This window comes from Parus major, chromosome 3, assembly GCF_001522545.3.
Source record: "Parus major isolate Abel chromosome 3, Parus_major1.1, whole genome shotgun sequence".
NCBI lineage: Eukaryota > Metazoa > Chordata > Aves > Passeriformes > Paridae > Parus > Parus major.
This window is the reverse complement of record NC_031770.1, coordinates 1,155,674-1,182,212: the sequence shown is the minus strand read 5'-3', so window position 1 is coordinate 1,182,212 and position 26,539 is coordinate 1,155,674. Positions and strand designations below refer to the sequence as shown.

The following is a 26,539-nucleotide window of genomic DNA, read 5'->3' as shown; positions in this document are numbered from 1 at the left end:
TCATTAATGACAGTGGGAAGGACTAATTTTTAGGGGTTGTGATAATTCCCTGTGAAATGAAGGGGGAAATGGATAACCATGGCATTTCTTTCCTTGAGACTGCAAATGAAACATGGGACTTGTAAAGATTGGGATATCACTGTGGCAAGCAAACACCTCAAAGCTAATCATTTTTTTTTCTTCCTGTTACAGGCAGAACAAATTATATATGATCACTTTTCTGATCCCAAGTTTGTTGAGCAGTTAATAAAATTTTTGTCTTTAGAAGACAGAAAGGGAAAGGACAAATTTAATCCTCGCAGATTTTGCCTCTTCAAGGTAAGGAGAGTTCAATCACTAAATTGCTCTCATGTTTTAGACAATTCCCAGAGCATGGAAAAGCCACAGACTGCTGGGCTCATACTGTTGCAAAACCTTGATTTTTAAAGCTGCTCTGGGTAATTCTATTAATCCTCTCTTCTGATTAACTACTTAGGGAAACATATTTAGAGTATTGTAATAGTCTGAAGGACACTGGTGTGTAATGCTCTTAAAAAAAGCAATTTCACTTTCTGCACATTCAAACTCAAGTGTTTCACAATTTTATGATGTTCTTGGGAAGACAGTGTTTTTGGTAGTTCCTGAAGAGCCTTTCCCCTCTTGTTTTCCAGGGCCTTTTCAGAAACTTTGATGATGCCTTTTTGCCAGTTCTTCAGCCCCACTTGGAGCAACTGGTCGCAGACTCTCACGAGAGCACCCAGAGGTGTTTAGCTGAAATCATTGCTGGCCTCATAAGAGGTTCTAAACACTGGACCTTTGAGAAGGTGCTGGAGCAATATTTTCAAGTTATTCTTGGAAGTTAGAGTAATTTTGTATTATTAACCCAATTAGAAGTTGAGGTCTTGATGGCCAAACTTGGAGCACGATTCATTGCTCAGTTTGGTGCCTGTTCTTGCCAGGTGTTAGGAAAACACTCCAGTATTAAAACTGGGAACAGTTTGCTGTTAAGCAGATGGCAAAGCTGATGTGGTTTGTAATTTCCAATAGAAATAAGTGCTTATGTCCACCTTGGGCTGCTAAATATTTATTTGATTCAGGCCTAGCTGTCCATGCCAAAAATTAATCCTGGGAGAATAAGTACTAAAATAAAGAGGACATTTTAATCTCTGGGCTGAGTTTGAGATCTGTAAATAGCGAAATCTTGTCTCTTGTGTTTTTGCTGGGCAGGTGGAAAAACTTTGGAAGCTTCTGTGTCCATTGCTTCGAACAGCTTTGTCCAACATCACAGTGGAAACATACAATGACTGGGGCACCTGCATTGCCACCTCCTGTGTAAGTATCCCAATTTTTGTCTCCTAAAGCTGGATCCACTGTGGAATAACATTCCTGCAGTGAACTGGGAGTTCACCCCCCCAGCAGGGTCAGTGATGATAGGTCACAAATAACTTGGGTCAATAATTCTTACCCATCGCTCAGCAGAACTCAGTGTGGTTTGTTGGCCAAAACCCTTATTAGCAAAATTTAGGCATGGTTATTCAGATATCTCAGAAACTAAGCTAAATTCCTTCTGTTCTGATTGTATTTACCAATTAATTAAAACTGTGTGTAGTTTTATTGGGTTTTTCTTCTAATGAGGTTCATTGTGAAAACATAGTGAACATTGCCCTTACTTAATAAATAAACCCAAGGGATGAAAAAAAAAATCTCTGTCAAAACTTTCTTTGCTTTTACTTTATTTTATACATTATTTACATTTTAAACCTCCCTCATTTACTTTACATCTCTGCTCCCTGTTCTTTTCCAGGAGAGCAGAGATCCTAGGAAACTGCACTGGTTGTTTGAATTGCTGTTGGAATCTCCACTGAGTGGTGAAGGAGGATCATTTGTAGATGCCTGGTAAAATCAATTTGAACTGGTTTCTTTTGGTTGGATAGAGTAGGAAATACAGCCTGGATAAGCAGTATTGAGAGGATTCTCTGCCAGATACCTGGTAGGGGAGGGCAACAAATGCTTTCCAGTTAGCTTTCCCCACCCAGTGGCAGGTTCTTCATGGTAATTTTTTTAGTATAACTACAGGATGGGGAGGTTTGGGGCTGGCAGAGCAGCAGTACTGTTGTTTCACTGGGTAATTTTTACCCATCTTTGCTCATTGAAGGACACTCTGATGCACTGACACACTTGTGCACATTCCCAAAGTCTGGAGGGGACTGGGGAAGGAGGAATGTTCTGTATGACTAAAAATGAGCTGTTCTGATTCCCAGCCGGCTTTATGTGCTGCAAGGGGGCCTTGCCCAGCAGGAGTGGAGAGTGCCAGAGCTGCTGCACAGGCTGCTCAAGTACCTGGAGCCCAAACTCACCCAGGTCTACAAGAACGTCCGAGAGAGAATAGGAAGGTCAGTGTTGTCTGCTGCAGTTCTTGTTGGGTTTTAACTCTTTGTTTTATTTGGGTAGTTAGGTAGCTAAATAATTAACCCGAAAAGCATAAATGCTCATAACAAAAATCAGATAAATAATTAACAGACTTGCTTCAGAAATTCCAGAGGACTTCTCTATATTTGTCTTTTTTTTCTTAGAATGTTTTGGATTGGGAGGGACCTTAAAGCTCATCCAGTCCCAGCACTTGCCATGGACAGGGACACCTCCCCCTATCCCAGGCGGCTCCAAGCCCCATCCAGCCTGGCCTTGGGCACTTCCAGGGATCCAGGGGCAGCCACAGCTTCTCTGGGCACCCTGTGCCAGGGCCTCACCGATTTATTGTCAGTATGTTTGACATCTCTGAAGCTCTTAGAAGAGACATTTGGTTTTAAATAGCTTTGAATTGAAGATGAGAGGAAATTTTCTCTAAGTATTAACCCTCAGGGGTCACCCAATCGATCTTGGATCATTTGGAGTTCACAGGTCACTGTTCTCTGGACAAGGGTTGTGCTCACTGTGTATTCCTGCTGGCTTTGTTTGTTTTCTTAGTGTGTTGACCTACATCTTCATGATAGATGTTTCCTTGCCAAACACTGCTGCAACTAAATCTCCTCGTGTCCATGAATTTACTACCCGGATACTTGAAAACCTCAAGCCGCTCATGGAAGCAGATGAAGAAATCCAGAATCATGTTATGGAAGAGAACGGAGTCGGCGAGCAAGACGAGCGAACTCAGGGCATTAAACTCTTGAAAACAAGTGAGTTAAGGAGGTCAAGGAGTGAGGGTTATTCTACCATGTGATGATTGAGGTCTGCAAATTGTGTAGCAGAATTGTTAATATTTTTCTTCTTAATTGGTGATTGCTTCTCTTTATTCAAACAGTTTTGAAGTGGTTGATGGCGAGTGCAGGGCGATCTTTCTCTACAGCTGTCACAGAGCAACTCCAGCTGTTACCTTTGTTTTTCAAGGTACATCCTTTAATTCTCCTTTATTGGTTATGTTTGATTAAAAAAGGATTGTATAAATAAACTGACAATATATTATTTATATATATTAATAATATTCCAAGGCCAGCTTGCATGTGGCATTGAACAACCAGCCTGTGGCAGGGCAGGGGAACTGGATCACCTTTCAGGTCTCCCTTGCAACCCAAACCATTCCATGATTCTCTAAGGCACCTTGAGCTATTTTCTTTTGTTTCCTGACTACACAATTCTTTTTAAGCTGCTCCTGTTTTTCCTTTGATTCTTGTATTCTTTGAAGCTGTGTCATCGAGTCTTACCGCTCTGAAATAATCCATACTTGTGTGCCCAAAGTGCACAAACATCAATAAATTACCCAACAGTAATCTATGTGACCATAAAATAAAGGTTTATTAAAGTGAAGGTGACCCTGGCAAAGCTTTGTCTCAGTTTTGGACCTGGATCTAAAATATGAAATTAATTGGGTTTGATACCAAGAGAATGGCAGTGGGGAACTAAAACCTCACCAGGATATCTTGATTATTTACTAAGAATATTTAATGTCATATTGATTGTTTTTCCCAGCTAACCTAATCTTTCAGCATTATATTGAATGTGTTTTTCCCAGGCAGCTGTCCTTTCATGAGATTACCCTTCTTTTGAGGATTTTGCTGTCACCAGTGCCTATTTATTAACAGGGTTTTCTTCCCTCCCTGCTCTTATTTAGATTGCACCCGTGGAGAATGACAACAGCTATGATGAGCTCAAAAGAGATGCTAAGATGTGTTTGTCCTTGATGTCTCAGGGTTTGCTCTATCCTCAGCAAGTGCCTTTGGTACTTCAGGTGCTAAAACAAGTGAGTGTGGTCTAAACAGCTTAAAGCTTCTTCTCATCTCATGCATCCTCTGCCTTTTATTTGAGTATACAATACTTAAAATTCTAAGCAAATCAAATGCTGATTTAGATCTGAAAGACTTGATTTAAAAGTATTCTGAAACAGTTGCTGAACACTTGTTTAACATTTAAGCCACTTGATTTTGATAACAAGTTGAACAGCACTTTGATATATTAACATTTGGTTCGGTCTTTAAATCTCCTCATGAGTGTAACAATTCAAAATCCAGTTTCAGAATGAGTCTTAGGCTAAAGAACTGCCCCTGAATCTGATTTTTTTAGGGTTTTACAATATACTTCTGTTTAACAATCTACTTTGGAAGTGAAGCCTGTGAAAATTATTACCTAAATAATAACTGCCTACTTTGGAGATAAAAGGTGCATGAAACAAAATTACCTGAATAAAATAACTGACCTGAGCCCTGACAGGGGCCTGCTTGCTTTGACATTTTTCATGCCTTCTCACCCTGATTTATTCACTGCAGACAGCAAGAAGCAATTCTTGGCATGCCCGATACACCATCTTAACCTACCTCCAAACCATGGTGTTCTACAATCTCTTCATCTTCCTCAACAACAGTGAGGCAGTCAATGACATCAGGTGGCTGGTGATAAAACTCCTGGAAGATGAACAGCTCGAGGCAAGTGATCCCTTCTCTGCACTGCTTTCACACCACTGGTTCTTGCCTTTGTCAAATTTTATGGAAGAGCTGACATGTAAATTGATTCAGGAGGTATTTCTAGCTCAGCATTCTTCCTGCTTTGAAAATGAGCTTTATAGGATTCAGTTTTTTCATATTCATGCTAGGAAGACAATTGATAATAAAATACTCCATTAGTGATTTTTTTTTTTAAGTCCCATTGCTTCTTCTTTTGCACAGCATGGTGCATTGCTTGGAGCTTGGTTTCAGTACATGAAATAGGGTTATTATTAATTCCACTATGAATGTGCACTGGTAGAAAATTCAACATCCAAGGTCAAATCCCTTCCTGTGTAAAATGTGTGTAAAACCACTATTTATTACTCTATAATCTGCCTCACATCTAATCATATCATATTAATTACAAAAATACTCTTTATATTTATGTCAAGAGCTACCTAGAACTGAGGGGCTTGCTTTAAATTATGTGAATTTAAGTCATGTTTTAGCAAAGTGAAGAATCTTTAGTGATAACCTTCTGCCTGGCCTATCTCCCCTGCACCATCATTTGTGCAGTTGGCAAATATCAATGAAATCCTACTTTTGGATGGTTGTTTTTTTCCTTCTAGAAGAAAGATTCTGCATCACCTTGCCATCCTACAGAAGTTGTCAGAACACTTACCTCATAATCTCACACCATTTTGAAAAATACCTTTTATTCACTTGAATGCAATTTATCCAGTTACTTTAAATGTACCAAATTATCCCTCTGCACCACAGAGGTGCAAATCCAAAAAGCCTACCTGTGTTCATAACCACTCTAGATAATGCTGTTGCCATGGAAGCTTTCACTTTTCTCTGAAAAGTAATCTTGTTCTTTCTTGGTAATAACTGACAAGATGCAGTATCCTGCTGAGTAATTCTTATGTAGCTTTTGGATGCTGGATTTTTAAGATGAGAATCATTAGCTTTGACTAGGATTTAGTGTCTTTGCTCTGTAGAACTGAGGTTTTGGTTCTTGGATTTTAAGGTACTTTTATTTTCTTTGCTTATTTCGATACAAAGGGCCAGACCTGATGGTGGATGTTTTAATGAGCACAGCGCTCATGTCTTGATAAGCATTTTTCATATTGCACTGCAGTTTTACAGCAATGAGAGTATTTTCACTCTGTTTAAATAGCCCTTTGCAACTTCCGCAGTTGGGTTTGGCTGGTGTTGTTGGGTGGTTTTGTTGTGATATTGTTGCACTTCTGTAGACCGTGATCAGTCCCTTCTGACCAAAAAAACCCCAAACCCTGTAGGTGATGGGGAGATTCCTCTAGTTTTTATATTCTGTGCTTCATCATGAGTGTGATCACTTATAAATTAAGTAGTGCCAGAGGTGGTGAGTGATCAGCTGCTTTGTGAAAGATTTGAAAGGCTTTGCTTCCAGGTGCTCCTCACAGCAAAGTGTTCCTTCTAGCTGGGGGATTAATTTAGAAATTAAAGTGGTTGTAATACAGGGAGTAGGGATGTAAATGAGCCCAGCTCTCCTGGGAGCTTGCTCACTTTCCAGCCGAGCTGCTTTGTGTCTGGCTCTTGTATTAGCACATCCTGTCTCATTTAATAGCTCTGCTCTTCAGGGACTCACAAACTGATAAACAACACTGCCAGCCTCTCACCTCATCCCTCTTCACTATCAGCAAAGTAGATCACGTTCGAATAGTACCTTGTAGAAATTTAAATGGATGGGCCGGAGTCTCAAGAGCTTATTTGAACTTCCTCTGTTTAATTATTGTAGCTCTTGCACCTGTACTTATGGCTTTGTGAGGCTCAGAACATCGTGTTTAAGGATGTGATTTATTATTATAATCTGCTGCATTGGATTCAGAGCACTGGGAGGTGTTTGTGCTCCACAGAGACAAATGTTCTGTTTGCAGTTACCTGTGACAGAATGTACCTACCAAAACTCTGGTGGCAGCATCTCATCCAGTTGATTTGGTTTGCAAGTTTGTAAATGTTGGGAGGCTTTTGTCAGAATGTAATTATGGAAAGTGGGAGTGAGTTTTGGAGGGACTCCCAATTTAAATACAGTTTTACACGTCAATAACTTCCTGGCTTTGGGAGATTTGAGGAGATGAGAGAAATCAGTAATACTGATGGGTTAGTCACTTGTTTTTAAAAGCAAGGATGAGTTGTCTCTACTAGGAATTCACTAACAAGATGCTGTGGCTGATTTAAAAGCAGTGGGAAAGGAGATTTGTATTTTGAAGGGCTTGGCAATTAGATGAAAGCTAAGTTTAGTCTTGTTCCTCAGGGTTGCAGTGTTACTCTTAAGAAGAATATTTTTCCAACCTGGATTTCTGGTTTTATTCATGTAGTGCAGAGATCTGGTACTTGAGACAAGGAAGTCTGTCATACTGGAGCATTACAGAACTGAGTTGTTGATCATAAAGTCTGTTTTGTTGCTTATTAATCCAGCATCTGTTCTGTCTTTCAAAGAATTCTTGTGCTATGGGTAGAACAGAATCAGCTGAGCCTCTGGAACATTCCTCCTGCCTTTTCTTGGAAAAGCTTTTCTGTTTTTGTCACAGGAAAAACTAAATGCTTTTGAATTTTTGAAAAGGCCACTTTAAAACTGATGTCAATACAGAGCCTGTTAGGAATTTTGTGAAGCAGGTTGATTATTTGGTCTTGGTTAAAATTTGTTTTTAAACTTTCTAAAGCTTCTCTCTTGACAATGGAGTTAAATTACATTATTTGCTAGGGTAGGAGGTCACTTTATGGCAAGTTTAGTGACAGTAGTTCTGTATTACAGTAAAGCATGTTTTATTAAAGAGCCATCTAATAAACTACTGACAGCAGGATAATAATTTAAAGGCTTTTGCTGTGTAAGATTTGCTCACTTGGGTTAGTTGGGTGTGCTTAAGAGGGCAGTAATGGCATAAATAAATCAACAGTGTTCTGTCCCACCTGTGCCCAGGTGAGGGAGATGGCTGCCACCACGCTCAGCGGGCTCCTGCAGTGCAACTTCCTCACCATGGACGGGCCCATGCAGACCCACTTCGAGCAGCTCTGCAAAATGAGGCTCCCCAAGAAAAGGAAGAGGGACCTGGCCTCAGTGGGGGACACAATTCCTTCAGGGGGTAAGAAAGCAGCTCAGGAAGAAATCAGTCTTTTGGGTAACAAAGGCTGCCATAGAATTTAATTTGCAACATAAATGGTAAGAATACACAGCAAAGACAAATATTTTTATTATGTATTCCTATGTCAAATTAATTTCTTACTCTTTTAGAATTAACATTAAAGAGGTTTTTCCAGTTTCCAGTTCACAGAACTAAGGATGTAAATGATGAGGGATAGCAAGTTCCTCAATAAATAAAGTCACTTGGCTGACACAACATAGTTCCACTCTTTGCCCACCTTACCTTCCAATTGTTAGCAGTGTGGATTTTTTATTCTAGAAAAAAAAAAAAACAACAAACACAACCAACCAAAAAATAAACCAGAACAAAAACCCCCTTAATTAACTTAATTCCCTGACTTGGAACTTTGGCTTCTGCCTAGGCATTTAATACTTCTGAGTCACAGTCATTTGACCCAGAAGTTTGGCTTTCCATATTGTCCAGTAGTTCTGGGATTTGAGAAAACACTCTGAATGCAGAAAGAGGGAGCATGGAGATATTATTCATGAGTTTCTTTGAGAGAGGGAAGCTCATTTGAAATGTTTATAAAGTGTCCAGCAGTTGCAGATTGATTCCTGCTGGAGGAAGGTGCAAAAAACTAAAGACAAGGGAATGAATCTGGGATTCTGAGTAAGGAAGCAGAACCACTCTGGCAGTCCATAAGTTCATGTCTGTAGAACTGTCTGGATTTCTACAGAGCTGGAGGTCTCTGCAGTGCCAGGGAGTTTGTTTTTAACTGAGGTGGGTTGATGGCCTGTTTTTGCAGACCTGGTGAAGCGCCACGCCGGCGTGCTGGGGCTCAGCGCCTGCATCCTGTCCAGTCCCTACGATGTGCCCACCTGGATGCCACAGCTCCTCATGGATCTCAGTGCCCACCTCAATGATCCCCAGCCTATTGAGGTAAAAATACAGCAGTTCTCCATTCAACAGAACACAGCTGAATACCTGTGACTCATGCTTACTTCTCTTTTCCTAGAAAAGCACAGGAACCTATTAAGGAATTTAATTTCTGCTGCTTTTTACTAAATTACTCTGAATAGCTTTAAAGCATAACCTGCTTTTAAGTATTTTTTGTGGTAGAGCTGTCTTTGCTTTCAAATTTAAAGCATTAAATTGAAAGCTGCAAGAACTGTATTTATAATGAGGAAGTGGGTTTTTTTTCATTAAAGATGTCCCTTTTGTGCATGCCATTCTAGGAAACATCAATCTGAACCAAAACATCAGTTCTGGAATTTTTGAAATGAAGTGTTATGAGCTGCCATAGAAATAAGCCTTTAAAGAAATAGTTGCCTTTAACCCTTATTGTTTTCTCTTGTCTGTTGGGTTTCATTGACTCTGGCTGTTTTAGCCAGAGGTGTGAGATGAAGAATTCCTTTGATGTTTTCAGACCTAAAACACCCTTTTGAAACAGCCAGGGAAAAGGCAGTGGGGAAAAGCACTTGGCTTTTATTTTATAAGAATCTCTAAATGTTTCCCAGCTCAAAATTGTAGGTCCAGGAATCCTTTTTATAAGAATGTTGGAGTCATGACCCTTGTCAAAAGACTAACCAGAACTGTGAAAATTAAAATCCTGGGCTGAATTCCCCAGAGCCCTCCTATCCCCTGGGTGTGTCCCAACCCTTGGTGGTACTGAGCAGTTGTGTTTGTTGTGTCCAACGTTGGTTTTGGTGTGGAGCTGGGGTCCCTGACTGACAGAGCTCCATCCCAATTGTGCTGGCAGATGACTGTGAAGAAAACGCTGTCCAATTTCCGGAGGACCCACCACGACAACTGGCAGGAGCACAAGCAGCAGTTCACAGATGACCAGCTCCTGGTGCTCACTGACCTCCTGGTTTCACCCTGTTATTATGCATAGGTGGGTCAGCTGATGGGTTTTGCCATAAGCTTCACTCTTAGGGATTCTACTCCAGAGTCAGGAAGAATCCTTTATTAACCACAAGGGAAATGCTGCAGCCAAATGTCTGACCTTTGCTTCCTCCAGTGGTTTTATTTTGGTTAAATATTTTAAATATTGTCCCTCTTTCTGTGCATCCCTGTGCTTTGCTAAGACATTTACACTTCTTTTCTTGAATATTGATGTTCCTTTTCTCCATTTTCTGCCAGTTGGCTGCCTTTTAAATGCCTGGCAGTGCCCCTAAAGTGCTGCTTTGTACTTCTGATGCCTCTCAGGACTTTACACCACCCAGTCCAGGCTGTGACCTACATCTCAGGATGGGGAATGGCTGCTACCACCCGGTTTCCTCTTCCAAACTCTGGCTTTGCTGCCAGAGGCACAGCACACAGGCATGTCCCCAAAGAGTGAATCCGTTCCTGGGGTTTCTCTTTGTTACACTACGAGATTCCCATCTCTATTGTATTGTGATGTTTCGTGACAGTATTCCAAGAGAAGCTTTAATTTATCTTTTCATACAAACAAGAGCATGGGGTGATATTTGTGTTTTGAACTCTTTCTTCTTTCTTTTCAGGTTTCTCCCGGGGAAAATGAGGATGTAGGAATTTTTCTGCGAAATAAAGGAAACTCGAAAGAAATTGATCATGTAGAGAACTTTGTGCTGGAAATCCTGATGCCTAATCAAAACCACTTTTAAATGCAAACCTAGAGACCTGGTTCTATTCAAAAGAATGTCACCTCCCCAGGGAGCAGCTGGGGGAGTCCCGAGGCTGCACCTGCAGGGCCTGATTGTGAGTCCATGGCAAGACCCATCTCCTTGGCCTGCATCACACATCAGTCTTGTTTCTGCTTCCTTGCACACAGTGACCTACACTGCACATCCCTCACCCCCTTCTTCTGCCCCCTGTTCCCACCATTAAGGATATGCAGAACCAGAGAGTGCCGCAAACCGGAATTTTCTCAGTGGGGCTCTCCAATTCTGCCGATGCAGCTCCTCCCCCAGTCCCTGCACCACAACCCTGGGAGCCTTCCTTCCTCAGAGTTTTATTTTTCACTACTGGGATTTGAGTACCATCCAGTCCACCTCAGGGCAGCATTGCCTTTTTGTATTCTCTCCCTTGTGCAAATGTAAATAGCTGAGCTCTGTGCAGTGCAGGGGTGGCAGCATGGGCAGCTCCTGCTGCCTGGCCAGGGCTTTGGGGTGTCTTGACCACATGTGGAATAAAAAAATAAATCGATGATTCTCTGCATATTTTTAAGGAGGAAATGGGTGTTTCCATGTAATTAGAATGCACAGATAGGAAATGATGGACTATTAGTGGTGGTTGAATTCACGGAATGAAATGTATGCACAGTGTGGAAAGGCAGTTTGTAACAGTGTATTCTCCTAAAGATTGAGCAAGCATATCTCGTTTGAAGATTGTGGAAGCTCTGTGTTTTTTTTGCCTGCAGCTTTGTTAAGAGACTGGTATCAATTGGCTGTTTAACAAGCTGTTTAATATGTGTTACATAGTTGTAAAAGACTGTATAAATTGTAGAGGCATTGCATTGACAAAACATTGTACAGTTTGCAACCTTTTACATAACACCATTGTGAGATTAATTTGTAAAGATTCATACTTAGATGTTAATACAGTAGTGGTTCTGGCTTTTGTATCAAAACAAATGCCATTCTTAGTTTTTTAAATTATTTTCTTTAACAGAATATCTCTTTTGTGTCTGAGAGGGTTTGTTTTGCTTTTCCTGTATCTCATGACTGTGTCTCATTCAGATTTTACTGCAACACGTGTGGCCATTTCTCCATGCTGACATCACATATTCTGGTGTGATCCATTCAGAGAACGTGAGGTACATGGAAATAACTCATAAACTGCTGTGTGTTTCATCTTTCATGCAAAACCCCCCAGGAGCACTGAGACCTTTGTGTGGCTCATCCCAAACTTCCAAGCACAGCAGTGCTCCTGGGGCAGTATTTAAGGCGTGTCAGCACACGGATGTAACCACTGTATAGCGTAGTGCCAAAATTATGATTTCAGTTGTGTACGTAGTTTGAGACCCAATAAATGGACTGTTTGTAACTACTGCATCTTCCTGTATTTCTAAAAAGGAAATGTGTTGGTTTGAGATCATAAATTCAGTTTTGTACAGTGATTTTGAGCTTTTGGATGAGGCCTGTGTTTGTCCTGGGATTTGGTAATGAGTTAAGGCAACATTAAGGATTAATTAAAGATCCTGTTCTAAGGTCTAGGAAATCAGCTTTTACATTTGTGGAGAAATACCTTGTGCCAGGAAAACACTTGTTAACTTCTGAGAACTGGAGAAACTGGTTTTTATTGGAGAGGGTTTTGCTGATAGAATTAAACAAGTGACGGAAAAAGCCTTTGCTGCAGAGGATCATCTCTAAAGAATCCTTGGCTGATGAAGTGTTGGAGCAGATATTACATGTGCTGTTCTCAGCTCTGCTGCTTTGTGCTGTACTTGGAAATATCTTTCCTTAGTCAGGGTGTAGTTGGAATTGGTTGAAGATCCAGTGCACTGTAGGGAATCAAGCTCTGGTCAGGAGTGGTATTAATTCCCAACACCTTATACACCCCCAGTAAATACAGCACAATATTCAAAATACATTTCTATAGGATAAAAGACACCTGTGAGTTGAGTGCTGGTTGAGTTTTGGTGAAGGAAGGGTTGTTAGTCTCTTGTCCTGAAAATGCAGGAACAATTTTTTACCACCAGATACCTCAACTCCATTACTGGATTTATCCTCTAACTTACCCCAAGCAACACCCACATCCTGAATTCTGAACTTCCATCACTGGTATCTTATGCTGTCTCTTCCCTGAAGCTTTCAAGATAAACCAACTGCAGTACCTCAGTCTGGAGGGGGAGAGATTTCTAGCATGAGAAGAGAATTTTTCCCCTTGGAACAGGAAAGGAAATGGAAAAATACCTTGAGGATAGTTTGATAGCCTCAACATCCTTAGTGACCACCTGTCAGACTGCACAGACAACCTGTGACCATCATGGGGAAGCACCAAAGGAAGGCAGAAATGTAAGGCAAAATCTGGGATGTTTGGGAAATTATTTTGGTTTGTTGAGGTTGTGCTTTTTTTGTTGGGTTTTTTTTTGGGGTTTGATTTGGGTTTTAAGCACTTAAGTTGCTCAGTGACTCTTGCTAGACCATTAAGTGGTGTGATCTCCCGCATTTCTATCATCGGGTGGGTATATTTGATGCTTATCTTGACACGTAAGAAAATTACCAAGCAGTCAAATTAGACTTAACCTGTGCTTTTGGGTTGTGCCACAATCTCAGCATTGGTGGATTGTTCTGCTAACAAGTTTGTTAGTTTTGGGGTTTTAATTAAAGAGGCAAAGGGATGAAGTTCCTTATTTGTGGCATATTAGGACTGTATTCCTGTTATGTCCAGGTATCTCCCTTTCCCCCTTCTTTCCCAGGCTGCTGGGACTGCTGTGCTGGGTACACTGGATGATGTGATGATGTCTCCTGTCAGTTTTTCACAGTTAGGCATCCCCAGCATCCCACACCCTGCTCAGTCTCACACTTCCTTCCACAGCTTCAGGCTTCCTGGAATCCTGCAGCACAGCCTCCAGCTCCCTTTTCCCCAGCACTCTGGAAAACACAATAATCTGGTAAAATGCAAGGGGGAAAATAAAGCCCAGTGGCAGTAGAAGGGTTTGCTGTCCACTGACCTGGGAAGATTTTAACTCTAACCCTGCTGTGAGTTACTAGCTGATGTGTTTTGCATCCTCGTAGCATTCTGCAGTACCTGGAAGGCATCTTCTGGGGATTTCTAATAAAAGGAGGGAAATTTGACCTCAGCCTGCTCTAGACTTCCCAGCTGCCAGCAGGCAGAGGAATCCCTGCTCCAAGGAAGGGGTTCCAGGTGGTTAATCCAAGGCAAAGTCCTCAGGGCACTGGTGCCGTGGTAGTTACAGTCTGGTTTAATATCAAACTCTGCGGAATATGTAGAATATTGCTGAGAAGATTTTGCTGCTGGAGCTGGACACACACTTCCCTTGGAGAATACGAGATGCCATCATTTCTGATTGGCTTCTTAGGAAAGCCAGCAAGAAACCAAATAAATCTGTTCTAGCAATAAGTGCAGTCAGATTACAGTAAATCCAGGTAGAAGCCCAGCTGAGCTGACCTTGAAAGTATTCTTTTAAAAGCTTCTCACTGCTGTTCTTATTTATTCTGTCCTCGCTTTTATTTCTATTTTTTTTTCTGGGTTAATTTCCCCTTTTATTATTCCAGCTGCTTTCCCCTAGAAATCTTTTGTTAAACTCATAAGATATAAATCTTAGGCTGAGATGAGAGCAGATTCCAACAATTAAAAGTAATTTCCAGTAAATATCTGCAAAAGAACACTTGTCAAAAATATCTTGGTAGCATTGTTTCTCCTTATGCAGTAGGAATCCAAGACTGAACAATGAGAAGCTTGATGGGTCTAGAGAGCACTGGATTTTTAAGGAATTAGTTTAAGGAAAGGCTTGAGTGCTGCAAAGAGTAAATGCCCTTGTAACTTGTGCAAGCTAAGTTTTGCTCTTGTGATTCTTACCTTGCAAAACACACTTTCTTCCACTGCTTTTCTCCCCCACACAAACTTTGGCAAATCTTTTAAAAGCTAAAAAGTCCTTTTTAAAAGGGACACTGGTGACAAATTTTTCTGTCCTAAAGGGGCTGGGCAGAGTTTGTGCTCCCATGGAGATCCTTTTTGCCTCAGCTCATTCCCTTGCTCCCTGAGAACAATCCCTTCTCATTTTCTGCTGGAATGTTTAAGGCTTTCAGGCTTGAACCAGCTACAATTTCCCCTCCATTTCAAACCACGGTTAATAACTGTAGAAGGGTAAAACCATCAAACTTTGCATTAGGCTAACACCTTGTCACTCTTGTTGAATCCCATAATTCAGTGTCCTCTGATGTTTTTAAATAAGAAAATTCAAGGAGGGAGTTTGTCCCAGTTTGTCAATGAAAAAGCAACTCTTACTCAGGAGGGCCAAGATTCACCCACAGATTTCAAATTAACCATGACTGGAGAACAAAAAATACAAGTAAGGAAAAATAAGAGACAGCCAGGCTGAGAGAGGACATGATTTAAAGCAAAAGGAAACCATGTTTTGGGTTTTGAACCTTCCCCCTCATGTACACAACCAGTTTTATGACAAAACCAAGGCACAATGCACCTGCCCATGTTGTAAAGCACTTCTGCAGCTAACTGCTGGCATTTCCTCCCAGAAAAATCCATTCCCATTGCCACTGGGAGTGTGTTTAGCAGGGCAAGGCTCACAGGCCAGGCTGCTGTCACCAGCCAGAGGGTTATAAAAACTTTGCTCTGGGGTTTAGAAAGGAATATTGAGAAATAAACAGGCACTGGGAAGCTTTCAGGTATCAAACTTGCACACTTGTGGCTATCTGGATGGTTCTACAAACCACCTGGGGTAGGTTATTGAAACAATAGATTAAGGTATATATAAAGATTTTAAGATAAGTGCATGCATAAGTCAGAAATACTGGCTCTCCTGTGTTTTCATAGGGCTTTTGTGCCTTGCCTGGCTGGATTTTGGTCTCTTCCACCTGGATTTCCAGTGCTGTGGAGGCCCCTCAGCTGTGTCTGCCTCAGAGAACGTGCACTGAGCATTTTCTCACCGTCACATCCCTGTAAGTACTTCAGAACCATCCCTTTAATGCTTAGCTCTCCATCACTACAATGTTTGTGATAGCAGTTGGCAGCTAATAGATAAATGATGCTGTTTCTTTTCCCTCCTGTTGGGAACACAGAAGATGCTTGGCCTTAGATCCTGTGCTTCTGAACGAATACAAAGGGCAGCATGCAGAACTTTGATGTTGATGCTGAACAGGTTTGGGGTTGAGGCAGGTGTTTTGTTGGTACACAGATCCTCTGCTCTGGAGGGACCCTACCTGGAACACTGCATGCAGCTCTGGGCCCCTGGTACAGGGAGGAACTGTTAGAGCGAATCCAGAGCAGCCACCAAGCTGATCAGAGGGATAGAGCAGCTCTGCTGTGAGGAAAGGCTGAGAGAATTTGGATTGTTCAGCCTAGAAAAGAGAAGCTTCAGGCTGACCTAACTGCAGCCTTCCAGTACCTGAAGGGAACTTAAAGGAAAGATGAGGCAAGACTACTTACAAGGGCATGTGACAGGACAAGAAAAAATGGGTTCAAACTGAAAGAGAGTTGGTTCACATTGGACATTAGAAAGAAATTCTTTCCTGTGAGGTTGGTGAGGCCCTACTCAGGGAAGCTGTGGCTACCTTGGGAGTGTCCAGGGCCAGGCTGGAGGCGCCTTGCAGCAACCTGGGCTAATGAAAGGTGTCCCTGCCCGTAGCAGGGAGAGGAACGAGATGGTCTTGCGGTCCCCTTCCCACCCGAACCCTTCCATGATGCTCTAGACCACATTCGCCGCTGCTCCACCCGCTCGCATCGCCGCTGCTCGCCGAGCCGGAGCGGTGAGGATACAGCGCCAGCGGGGCTTTGGGGAGCTCGGCGCCGCCTCCCCGAGGCCCGCCCGTGCCCGCCGGCTGTCCCCGCGGCTCTGTCCCCGCCGCTCTGTCCCCGCGGCTCTGTCCCCGCCGCGGCGGAGGGAGCTCACCGGAGCGGGGAGGGGCCGGGCCGGCCGCCATGGCGGGGCGGGCGGCGCTGAGGCGGCGGTGAAGGGGCCGGGCGGGAGCCCTGAGGCGGCGATGAGGGGGCGGTGAAGAGGCAAGGCGGGAGCCCCGCGGCGGTGATGAACGGACTGTGAAGGGGCCCGGGCGGCGATGAGGGGGCTGTGAAGGGCCCGGGCGGCGATGAGCGGGCTGTGAAGGGGCCGGGGCGGCGATGAGCGGGCTGTGAAGGGGCCGGGGCGGCGATGAGCGGGCTGTGAAGGGGCCGGGGCGGCGATGAGCGGGCTGTGAAGGGTCCGGGCGGCGATGAACGGGTCAGGGCGGCTGCCGGCCGGGCCCGCGGAGCAGCTGGGCACGAACGGCAGCAGCCCCGCGGAGCTGCGGGAGGGCACCCACGCCGCCACGCTGGCCGCCTGCGCCTCCCTGCTGACCCTCGTCTTCTGCCTCGGCTCCTACGGCAACCTCATCGTGCTGCTCTCCTTCTTCGACCCGGCCCTCCGGAAATTCCGCACCGACTTCGACTTCATGATCCTCAACCTCTCCTTCTGCGACCTCTTCATCTGCGGCGTGGCCGCCCCCATGTTCGCCTTCGTCCTGTTCTTCGGCCCGGCCCGCGGCGTGCCGGGCACCTTCTGCTTCACCTTCCACCTCACCAGCTCCGGCTTCATCATCATGTCGCTCAAGACGGTGGCGGTGATCGCTCTGCACCGGCTGCGCATGGTGCTGGGCAAGCACCCGCACCGCGCCGCCTCCGCGCCCTGCTCGCTGCTGCTCACGCTGCTGCTCTGGGCCGCCAGCTTCACCCTGGCCACGCTGGCCACGCTCCGCAGCCGCGGCTCCCGCCTCTGCCTGCCCATGGCCAGCCTGCCCAGCGGACAGGGCAGGCTCATCCTCTACCTCTACGTTACCGACTTCATCTGCTGCGTGGCCGTGGTGTCCGTGTCCTACGTGATGATCGCCCAGGCCCTGCGCAGGAACGCGCGGGCGAGGAAGGGCCCGCCCGCGGTGGCCGTGGGCACCCCCAGGGCTCAGCCCTTCGCGGGGCCCGGGGCCGTGCCCGCCCTGTACAGGACCCAGAGCTGCACCAAGCCACCCCACGGCCATGCCAAGCTCGCCGGCCGGCTCCCGCTGGCCTCGGCCGTCAACCTGGCCACGGCCAAAGACTCCAAGGCGGTGGTGACGTGCGTGGTCATCGTGCTCTCCGTCCTGGTGTGCTGCCTGCCCCTGGCCATCTCCTTGGTGCAGGACATGCTGTCCGGCAGCGGTGGCTTTGTGCTCTACCAGTTTGAGCTGTGTGGGTTTACGCTCATTTTTTTCAAGTCGGGATTAAATCCCTTTATATATTCCCGGAACAGCGCGGGGCTGCGGAGACGCGTGCTCTGGTGCCTGCAGTACGTGGCCCTGGTCTTTTTCTGCTGCAAGCACAAGACGAGGCTTCGAGCCATGGGCAAAGGCAGCCTGGAGGTCAACAGGAACAAGTCGTCCCACCACGAGACCAACTCAGCCTACATGTTGTCTCCAAAGCCTCAGAAGAAGGGTTTGGAGCAGGCGTGCGGTGCCAGCCACTCCAAGGACAGCGTGCTGAGTCCCAAGGCGTCTGCGGGGCAGCAGCACTACGGGCACAGCAGCTCCACGCCCATGAACACGCGGATCGAGCCCTACTACAGCGTGTACAACAGCAGCCCCTCGGCGGAGGTGAGCACTCCTCACAGCCTGCAGCCCGCGGGCTTCGCCTTCGCCAAGCCCTGCATCCCTGCGCTCCATCCCTCCGGCAGCGCAGGGCGGGACATACCGCTGCCCTCCGTGTAGCCTTGGCAGCGGCCAGCCCTTCCAGAGGGTCCCCTGCTCTGCTCCGGGGAGGAATTGCTCCATTCTCCATGATACTGCTGCCGATGGACAGAAACGCCGCTCCCGTTTGCGTTTGAGGCGAACGCGGAGCTGTCGCCTCCGTGATGCGCTCTGGAGTTCCCATGGAGGGCCACCAAGGGGGATATTTTAGATTTGGGATTGTTGCACGAGGGTGGTTTTGTTACTCATTTTTACTGCTGGGCAAGTAGAAAAAAACCTAGATGCCACGATTATGTGGTTTATTATGTCGTAAGGCCAGGTTGGGCGGGGCTGAAAGTAACCTGGGATATAGGGGAAGGTGTCCCTGCCTGTGGCAGAGGATGGAACTGGATCATCTTTAAGGTCCCTTCTAACCCAAACCTTTCCATGATAATGCCGAGTATCATAGTAATATAATATAATAAAATACCTTATATTTTCAGGAAGGAAGAACTGGAAAGATGCTTGGTAGTATTTGAGTTTAAACTCTTCCTGTTGTGGAAGTTGGAAGAACCAATATTTTCCAGTAATAACAAAAGTCCTTTATCTTCATGGGGTGAAACCCTGGTTCTGTTGAGGTAAATGGCAAAATTTCTATGAACTCAGCTGAAGTTCAGGATTTCAGTTTTGGCTTCTTCAAGTGGGACAAGGCTTTGTTTGGTCAGTGTTATATTCCCACTGGGGAGGGACATTTGGGAAGTGTGGCACTGGGATAAACCTCTGCAGTGTATATCTGCTGGGGATTGGTTTTAATGATGGTGGCATTCTGTATCCCCAAATTATCTGGAGAAGTGTTTTACATCTGATAGAAATAACCACATGCTACTGAATTATTTGCATTACTTGAGGATAAAGATTAATTTTGCAGTATTATGTGACTGATACACCAGGAGGAGCAGAGTCACCTCTGGAATTCCCTAACTGGTCAGCTGTCAGGCACAGAGTCGTGTTGCTGCTTGCTCTTTTTGCCCATGACTTTGTATAAATTGTGATTTGGCTATTCCTGACGAGAAGAACTGACAGCTGTTAACATTTCTAAAACCAGAATGACAAGTTTTTGAGGTTTTGTTAAGACTAACATCAGTTTCATCTGTCTGCTTAGAAATTTTGTCTGTTGGTCTACACAGCAAGCAAGTAACAGAAGTTAATTATTTTTTTATAAATTCACCCAGTTGTGTTGTATGTTATTGTGGGAATTCCATGGGAGACAGAACAATTCAGGGGCATTTAAATTCCTTACACTTCTTGCTCTAAGTGGCCAGATCTCTTCCAAACAAGCAATGACCTTTCAGCTTCTGTGGACTTCAGCAGAGCCTCAGTGTCTCCAAAATAACTGTGCCACAGGCTTTTGATACCTTGCTATAGGAAAGTGCCACATCTTCAGCAAAATGACAGTGATGGGAACGTGATTTGTTACTCTAGGAACAAAAAATGTCCACATCATTGCTGTCTGTGAGTTGTTGGTTCAGGCTTTTTGTTAACTAAACTCTTCTCAAGATTCTCCTGGAACACTGTTCTTTGTTTAACACTGAATATGAATTAATTCTGAATAATTCAAACCAGCTTTCTTGCAATAAAATCAGTGTGAACAATTTTCTAATACAAATGTAAAATGGAAATTATTTCCATAAGTCTTTTCTCTCTGCCCAGGGTTTTTTTTCTCAAAAAGAATGGTTTTTTTTCTAAACTAAGTACAAAAGATAATGAGAAGATCTTGTTTGACTGTTCTGTATTTGAATTGTTCTTCAGTACAAATTGTACTGGAGGGAAGCATATACATGAGGCAGTTTTGGGGCTTTGCTGTGTATTTGTGCAACTTCTCCTGTGCCTTTAGATCACATGAACTTCATCACATGTTTCAAAATTAAACCGCTCACACCTCATAAAACATTTGCATTGAGTATTCACGTGGGAGTAAAGCAAGAAGGGGCCAAGCAGGAGGTTTTATTGCTTTTATGTGACAAAAGAACTGAAGTCCCATCAAAGCTCTTTGTAATTTGCTCTCTGTTAACTCCCGGTGCCAGCTGTGCCCTTAACACCACCTGTGTAATTAATATTGTTGTTAATTTGTACTGTATCATAGTGCCAGACAGGAAAGTGCAACACCTTTTCATCTGCAGGAGGAACAAAACCTGATTTAAGTTGCCAGCTGTACTAAATGGCTGTTTTATGAGAGGTTCATGGATGTAGTAAATTGAAATTGGACTTTGAAAACAGGTACAACTTTGCAGTGAATCATGGACTGAAGTAACCAAGTTTTTGATAAAATAGTTGGTTTAGACTCTTCTGGAGTATAACTTCTCCTTTTTTTCCCCTTAGCCTCTTCTTTCAGAAGCCTGCTGTGCACAGAACCAGTAAAGAACCAGTAAAGAACCAGTAAAGCTCCAGTAAAGAGTAACTGCAAGGTTAACAAGCAGTGTTATGGAATTGAGTTAAATGGAACTGAGAGGGAAGCAGCAGAATATGGAGGTGGGAAGAGAGGAAGTGAGAAATGTGACCACTGAGTGCTTTAGAAAGAGGAAAGCCTAAAGGCTATTAGAAAACAACTGATTAATTAATTTGGGCTCATTAATCTCATTAGCAAGGGACTTCTGGTTGCTTAAATGAACAAAAATATATGTAATATTTTTATAATTCCCAGTCTTTTCAAGCCCTAAATCTCTACGGTGAAAAGAGTTGGCTTTTTCAGTTGCTGGCCTGCAGGATTGTGGGTTTTATCCTAATATGTGAAACCTCAAAGCTGATGATGCCAAATCATTTTGCTGAGGAAAGCTGGGTTTGCACTGAGTTCCAAGGGGTCTCTGTCAATGGAGATGTTTGTTGCATGTTCCCCCTTTTGGCAGCAAATAGGTTGGTATTGGCCTTGTTTTGTCACAGAAGAGCCAGTTATTTTCCAGAGTCTGTGTTCCAAACATGCTGCATTCCTGGATTTGGGATTTCCTACTGGGAAGTTGTTTGTGTTTGCTCATCATAGGAGCAAGTTCAAGTTGTGCTGCACCAAAGCATTTGTCCTCACCTGGTGTTTATTTTTTGTCACAGTCTGGTGATTTCCCTTGAATGTGAAAGTTGGATCAGCTGAATTTATTTTAGTTTTTTCCCAAACACAATAAATAAAATTATCAAGTGGCACTAGGTGAGGGCAAGGACCATGCAGAGGTAGCACTGAATCCATTAGAAATGGGTCAGGGTGGCTGTGTAAGGTGGAACTTCCCTAAATCTAAATAATAATGTACAGAACTTGCTTATTCTCCAGAGATTTGTGATTAAACAAAGCTCACCCCAATTATTTAACAGCAGAGACCACCACACTCAGCTGATCCTTTTTGTACTGTTTGGTTTTATATTTTATTCTGAATTTACAGAAGATTTTCAAGTCTCGTCCCTTCCAGCAGTCACTGAACCTGAAGTCTGTAGCAGTGTGGGTTTAGCCTCTCTGGGAGGGCTAAATTAAGTCAATCTTTAATCTTTCCTTGCCAAAGCGCAGAAAGGAGCTGCTCCCATGTAGCAGTGTGGTTTGTGGGTCTCATACCTACACACAGGATGTGTTCCCACCTTAAGCTGTCCCAGAACCAGGAATCTGTAGTCCAGTCCTAAGACATTGCTTCTCACTGCCACCACCTCAGGAAGGCAGCAAGGACATGCAGTGTGACTTGAGCAGTTCTTCCTTTCAGGTGACATCCACAGCACTTTACAGAAATGCTGGGAATAGCTGAACAAATTCAAGCATCCAGCAGGAAAAGGCTTTTTGTCAGTGCTCAGGCCTCATCCCTTCAGGATTCTTTATCAGAGGGAATAACAGGTGTGCTGCAGTCCCCCTAGGAGCCTCTCCTGGGACTGACGCAGACAAACCCCTGGGCATCACAGCAGCCTTTGCAGGAGGTAAATGCTTTTCTCAGAGCACAGGCTTTCCAGGCACAGCCCTCAGAGTTCCCTGGATCTCATTCCAGCTCCTGCATTTCCAGAGTGGATCCATTCTCCGCTCTCACCAGTGGCTCGTTGGTTGTTTTTAGGACAGCTTTTAGCTGATGCCAGAACATTTTCTGCTTGTGTTCCTCAAGGCTCCACTTCAAGTAGGTTTTCCTTCTCAGCAGTTTCCTGAGTTTGCTGAATTTCTGTGGGATGCTGTGGGGTGGAAGATCTTCCAGCACAATCATGATGAGGGAATCCAGGTTTTCATTCAGGACCCGGTGTTCAGCAAAATACAGCTCATACTGGCACCAGCAGCTGTTCACAAAGCTGGGAGAGAGAACAAAAAGCACTTTATGGCTGTTCTCTATGCAGTAAAAAATGTTCCCAAGCACAGGATGCCCTGGTTTGAAATCCCTCTCATGGTAACATATCCTGAACCCGTCATTTTCCAGCTTTTCCAGCAAGTTCTCTTTGGTCCAGTGGGCGTCGTGCTCGCTGTACGAGACGAAGGCATCAAAGAGTTTGTTTTCTGGCCTCTTCTCGTACTGCTTCCTCTTGGCCATGCACCAGTACCAGCCCATCCTGATGTACCAGGGCCCGTCCAGCCGCCAGCACAGCGCGGTGAGGGCCAGCACGGCCAGGCCGGCGGCGCCGGCGGTCACGGCCAGCTGGACACCCAGGGAGCAGCGCAGCAGCGTCAGGCGGCTGCTGCCCACCAGCAAGCCCCGGTGCTCTGGGGGAAAGCTGCACCTCACGGCCCCCCTGCCCCTGATCTCCAGCTGGGGCTCGTGGAGGTAGACGTTCACAAACCAGTACAGGTCACAGGTGCAGAAAAAATGCTCCCCTTGAACAGTCAGAACCCTGAGGCTCGTCAGCGGGCCGAACGTGGCCTCCACGATGGTCGTGATGGCGTTGTCACTGATGTCCAGCTCGACCAGAGAAGCTGGCAGAGAGCCACGCTGCAGAAAGGAGATCTTATTCCCTGATAGATTCAAATACTTGAGCCCTGGGAGGGATTCCCCAAAGGCATCGGGCAGCTCAGGGATCAGGTTGTGGCTGCTGTCCAGGCTGCTCAGTGCAGAAAGGCGGCCGGCAGGCTCCAGACGTGTGATCTGGTTCCCAGAAACGTTGAGATGTTCCAGTTTCTGCAGGACAGAAGTTAAGGACAACACCTTCACTTTATTTTTACTAAAATCACATTTTCTTAAGGCTGATGGAAAATACTCCATGGGTATATCCATAACTTTGTTATTTTGAATCCTAAATACAGTTAAGCTGGAGAGGGATTTCAGGCTGGGGTGGATGAGTTTGATGTCGTTGTTGCTGATGTCGAGATGCTGCAGGGAGGGTGGGAAATTGGGAAGTACAGAAATGTGGTTGCTGCTGAGGTCCAGAAATAACAGTTCTTCCACTGTGTCAGCAAACCACTCTGGCAGTTCCACAATGGAGCAGTTGGACATCTCCAGGTGTTTCACTTTCTCGGGAAGGCTTCCAATGGGTGTCCCAGCCTCGTTCCTGACAAAGGAGATGGCACTGATGTGTACGGTTCCAGGGGGAGGGGCACACATTGGAAGCGTATTCCCGCTTTCTGGGAATGCTGTGTAGATGAAATGGTTTCCTTGAACATACATTTTCTCCAAGTTAAACAGTTTTGCAGCAAAATTCAGAGGTATTCGGCTGATGTTGGTGAAGGACAAATCAATTTCCTTGATGCTGGGAGGGAGGCACAGCGTATCCAGGCTGTTGATGGGGTTGTTGCTGATGTTTAGGAACAAAAGCTGGTGGGATGGGAACTTACAGAAGAACTCAGCATCCAGGATGTTAATGGTTAACTTGTTGAAACTGGCGTCGATGGACAGAGTGTTTTCCATTGGGAAGAACAGGGAAATCAGTGACAGAAGATCCATTTCCACATTGTTGTGACTGATGTCAAGCTCCAAAATCCTGCCCAGCTGGGCTTGGCAGAGGTTCTCATCCAGTTTTACCATCAGCTCGTCCTGGGTGAGGTTGCTGTGGGACAGGTCGAGTGTCCCGTTGATGGGAGTTCCGCAGAGGGTGGGCTCAGGTGTGGCCGTGGGAAGGGCTGTTGTGTTCCTCTCTCCCCTCCGAAGAATATTCCCTGTGCTTCTCCTGAGCCTGGGGCTAAGGATTTGCAGGAGAGACAGAACTCCAGAATGTGACAGCTTCTCAGTGGGAGCAGAAGGCTCCAGAGCAGCCCCTGAGGATTTGCCAGAATTCCTGGAAATCTGCAAAGACCCCTGAGCTTTGCCAGCAGGTGAGAGCTTCAGGTGGGGTGGGAGATCTGACAGAAGCAGCTTCTGATCATTAAATGATAAATCCACAGAAACCAGACTGAGCAGACTCTGGAATGCTCCAGGCTCAACAGCCCTGATCTGATTGTAGGATAAGTCCAGAACTTCCAGCCAGTCAAATCCTTCCAAGTCTCTCTTGGTAATTTTATCGATGATATTGTGTGAGAAATTGAGAGCTCTTGCTGTTTTTGGAGCTTGTGCTTCTGAGACAGAGGAGAGATTTGAATAGGAGTAGTTATAAACCAGGAAGGGTGGAATTGTTCTCCACATTAGGAATCCATGTGCTCTGCTGAGTAAGAAAGGAATGAAGTAGAAATGAAGGCAGCCAGGAAGGATCCTCATCCTGGAGAAAATAAATATTAAATCCATCATTATAATATGTTAATGAATATGCTTTAAAATAATCTTTATTTACTCAAACTCCAGAAATTGTTTCATTAGTTGTATCCATGAAACCCTTTTTATCCAGCAAAATAAAACACATCTTACTTCAGAGTAAGAGAGTCAGAGAATGATTTGAAAGGGAGCACGGTTCATCTGAGGACATGGTAGATACAAACTGACTTTTTCTTTGTTTTGTGTCCCAGGTGGCCCTTGTAATACCATTTCCTGCCTGCACAATCTCAAATGCCCTTCATGGCTCCGTGGGACTCAGGTTTTATGTCTCCCATCCCGGTGCACGACAACCAAGTAAGTCTGACCCCTCCAAAACCTGTTCAGCCACTTCAGTGACGCCCCGGTTAGCCCCACGGAATTGTGTGACCACAGATCTTCCCCTGATCCCAGCGCTGGAGCTTTGCTCTGCCGAGGATTTACGGGTTTTGTTTGGCCTTACCTGTCGAAGTTTTCTTGGAAGCAGGATATGGGAGGCAGCCAGGAGAAGTCACTGCCCCAGTGACCCGCAGCATTCCCAGCTCCGGGAGCGTCGCTGCCCGGCCCCAGCCGTGCCCCGGCTGTTTGCCACGAGTCCCTGTCCCTGCTGCTGCTCCAAGCCGTGTTTGCTCCCTGCACAGGCAGCTGCAGAGCTCCGTGGGAGTGACCTGGGTCACCACGGTCCCCTCTGCTGCCCACCGGGCCTGGGCCACCAGCTTGAGCTGCAGGGAAGGGACGTCAGTGACTTCCCAGCTCTGTCCCACACTGCCAGCAGGATCCCCAGCCCACCCCACATCCCGCAGAACACCCAGGGTGTGAGCAGCATCGTCAACTTATCACACAGCTCTCTCCTCGCTTCCAGCCACCCTCCCATCCCTCTGACCCCTGTACCTGCTCTCCTGGGCGCTCCTCCCTCACCTCCTGCTGCCTCGGGTGCTTTTGTGGAGCTGGGAGCGGAGCGGGCACCCCGGGACCGCCCAGCCTCGCCCCCTGCCCTGTGCCCGGCGGAGGATGAGGAGGTGGTGCCGGAGATGATCCTCCCCGGTGAAATCCGTCAAGTTTTCCCCTTCGCGCAGCTTGCTCTCAGGCGTTGCCCAAGCCGTGGCCGAGGGGGAAATAAAAGGTGGAAGTTGCTCGCTTAATGCATCACAGTGTGATCCCCAGGGTTTGCCTCGGCATCACAGGTGGGGAAGAACTGAGAAACCGGGTTCAGCAAGGAGGGCGTGGGCTGGCCAGAGCTCAGCAGGGACAGACTGCAGGAATGCCGGGGAAACACAGGGCAAAGGATGGAGCAACACCGTGGTGCTGTGATCGTGCTCTGTCAAAAACGGCACTGCTAACGGGAGCAGAGCCAAAGGAATGATCCAGACAAAGCTGACCCTGGCTTCATTAATTCAGAAATTCAGGTTACTTGTGCTGTTAGCCCATGCTGATGACCAAAGTCACTCAAACTCCTCGTAACTGTGAAATGACATCAACTGTAACTTCACCTTTGCCTCTCCCTCAAATCAAATAATGTAAAAACAGCTTCA

General features: G+C 45.4%; 3 protein-coding genes across 5 annotated transcripts in view; 2 read left to right on the top strand and 1 right to left on the bottom strand.

Moving 5' to 3' along the window:
- PSME4 (proteasome activator subunit 4) overlaps positions 1–12,025 on the top strand; it is a 43,700-nt gene extending 31,675 nt beyond the window's left edge. Inside the window, exons 36-48 of one of the 3 annotated variants that reach the window (XM_033513154.1) lie at positions 193–318; positions 651–803; positions 1,207–1,311; positions 1,784–1,875; positions 2,241–2,372; positions 2,944–3,152; positions 3,278–3,363; positions 4,085–4,213; positions 4,737–4,892; positions 7,855–8,017; positions 8,823–8,956; positions 9,777–9,911; positions 10,522–12,025. In XM_033513154.1, the coding sequence (XP_033369045.1) occupies positions 193–318; positions 651–803; positions 1,207–1,311; positions 1,784–1,875; positions 2,241–2,372; positions 2,944–3,152; positions 3,278–3,363; positions 4,085–4,213; positions 4,737–4,892; positions 7,855–8,017; positions 8,823–8,956; positions 9,777–9,911 (1,620 nt within the window). In that variant the 3' untranslated portion in view covers positions 10,522–12,025. Of the gene's footprint in view, positions 1–192; positions 319–650; positions 804–1,206; positions 1,312–1,783; positions 1,876–2,240; positions 2,373–2,943; positions 3,153–3,277; positions 3,364–4,084; positions 4,214–4,736; positions 4,893–7,854; positions 8,095–8,822; positions 8,957–9,776; positions 9,912–10,521 lie in introns of those variants that run through there. The other 2 variants (XM_015622277.3, XM_033513155.1) reach the window with 2 other exon arrangements.
- A 107-nt stretch (positions 12,026–12,132) lies between these two features.
- GPR75 (G protein-coupled receptor 75) lies at positions 12,133–20,036 on the top strand. Its single transcript, XM_015622280.3, has one exon. The coding sequence runs from the start codon at positions 16,894–16,896 to the stop codon at positions 18,394–18,396; it is 1,503 nt and encodes a 500-aa protein (XP_015477766.1). The 5' UTR covers positions 12,133–16,893; the 3' UTR covers positions 18,397–20,036.
- A 624-nt stretch (positions 20,037–20,660) lies between these two features.
- On the bottom strand, positions 20,661–25,875 carry LOC107202042 (toll-like receptor 2). The gene is made up of 2 exons (XM_033513156.1): positions 25,471–25,875; positions 20,661–24,978 (listed from the first exon to the last, which is right to left on the bottom strand). The coding sequence occupies exon 2, from the start codon at positions 24,975–24,977 to the stop codon at positions 22,353–22,355; it is 2,625 nt and encodes an 874-aa protein (XP_033369047.1). The 5' UTR covers position 24,978; positions 25,471–25,875; the 3' UTR covers positions 20,661–22,352.
- Positions 25,876–26,539: the final 664 nt, after the last annotated feature.

Coding starts and splice junctions, on each gene's coding strand:
- GPR75 (XM_015622280.3), top strand. CDS start 16,894: ATGAACGGGTCAGGGCGGCTGCCGGCCGGGCCCGCGGAGCAGCTGGGC.
- LOC107202042 (XM_033513156.1), bottom strand. CDS start 24,977: ATGAGGATCCTTCCTGGCTGCCTTCATTTCTACTTCATTCCTTTCTTA.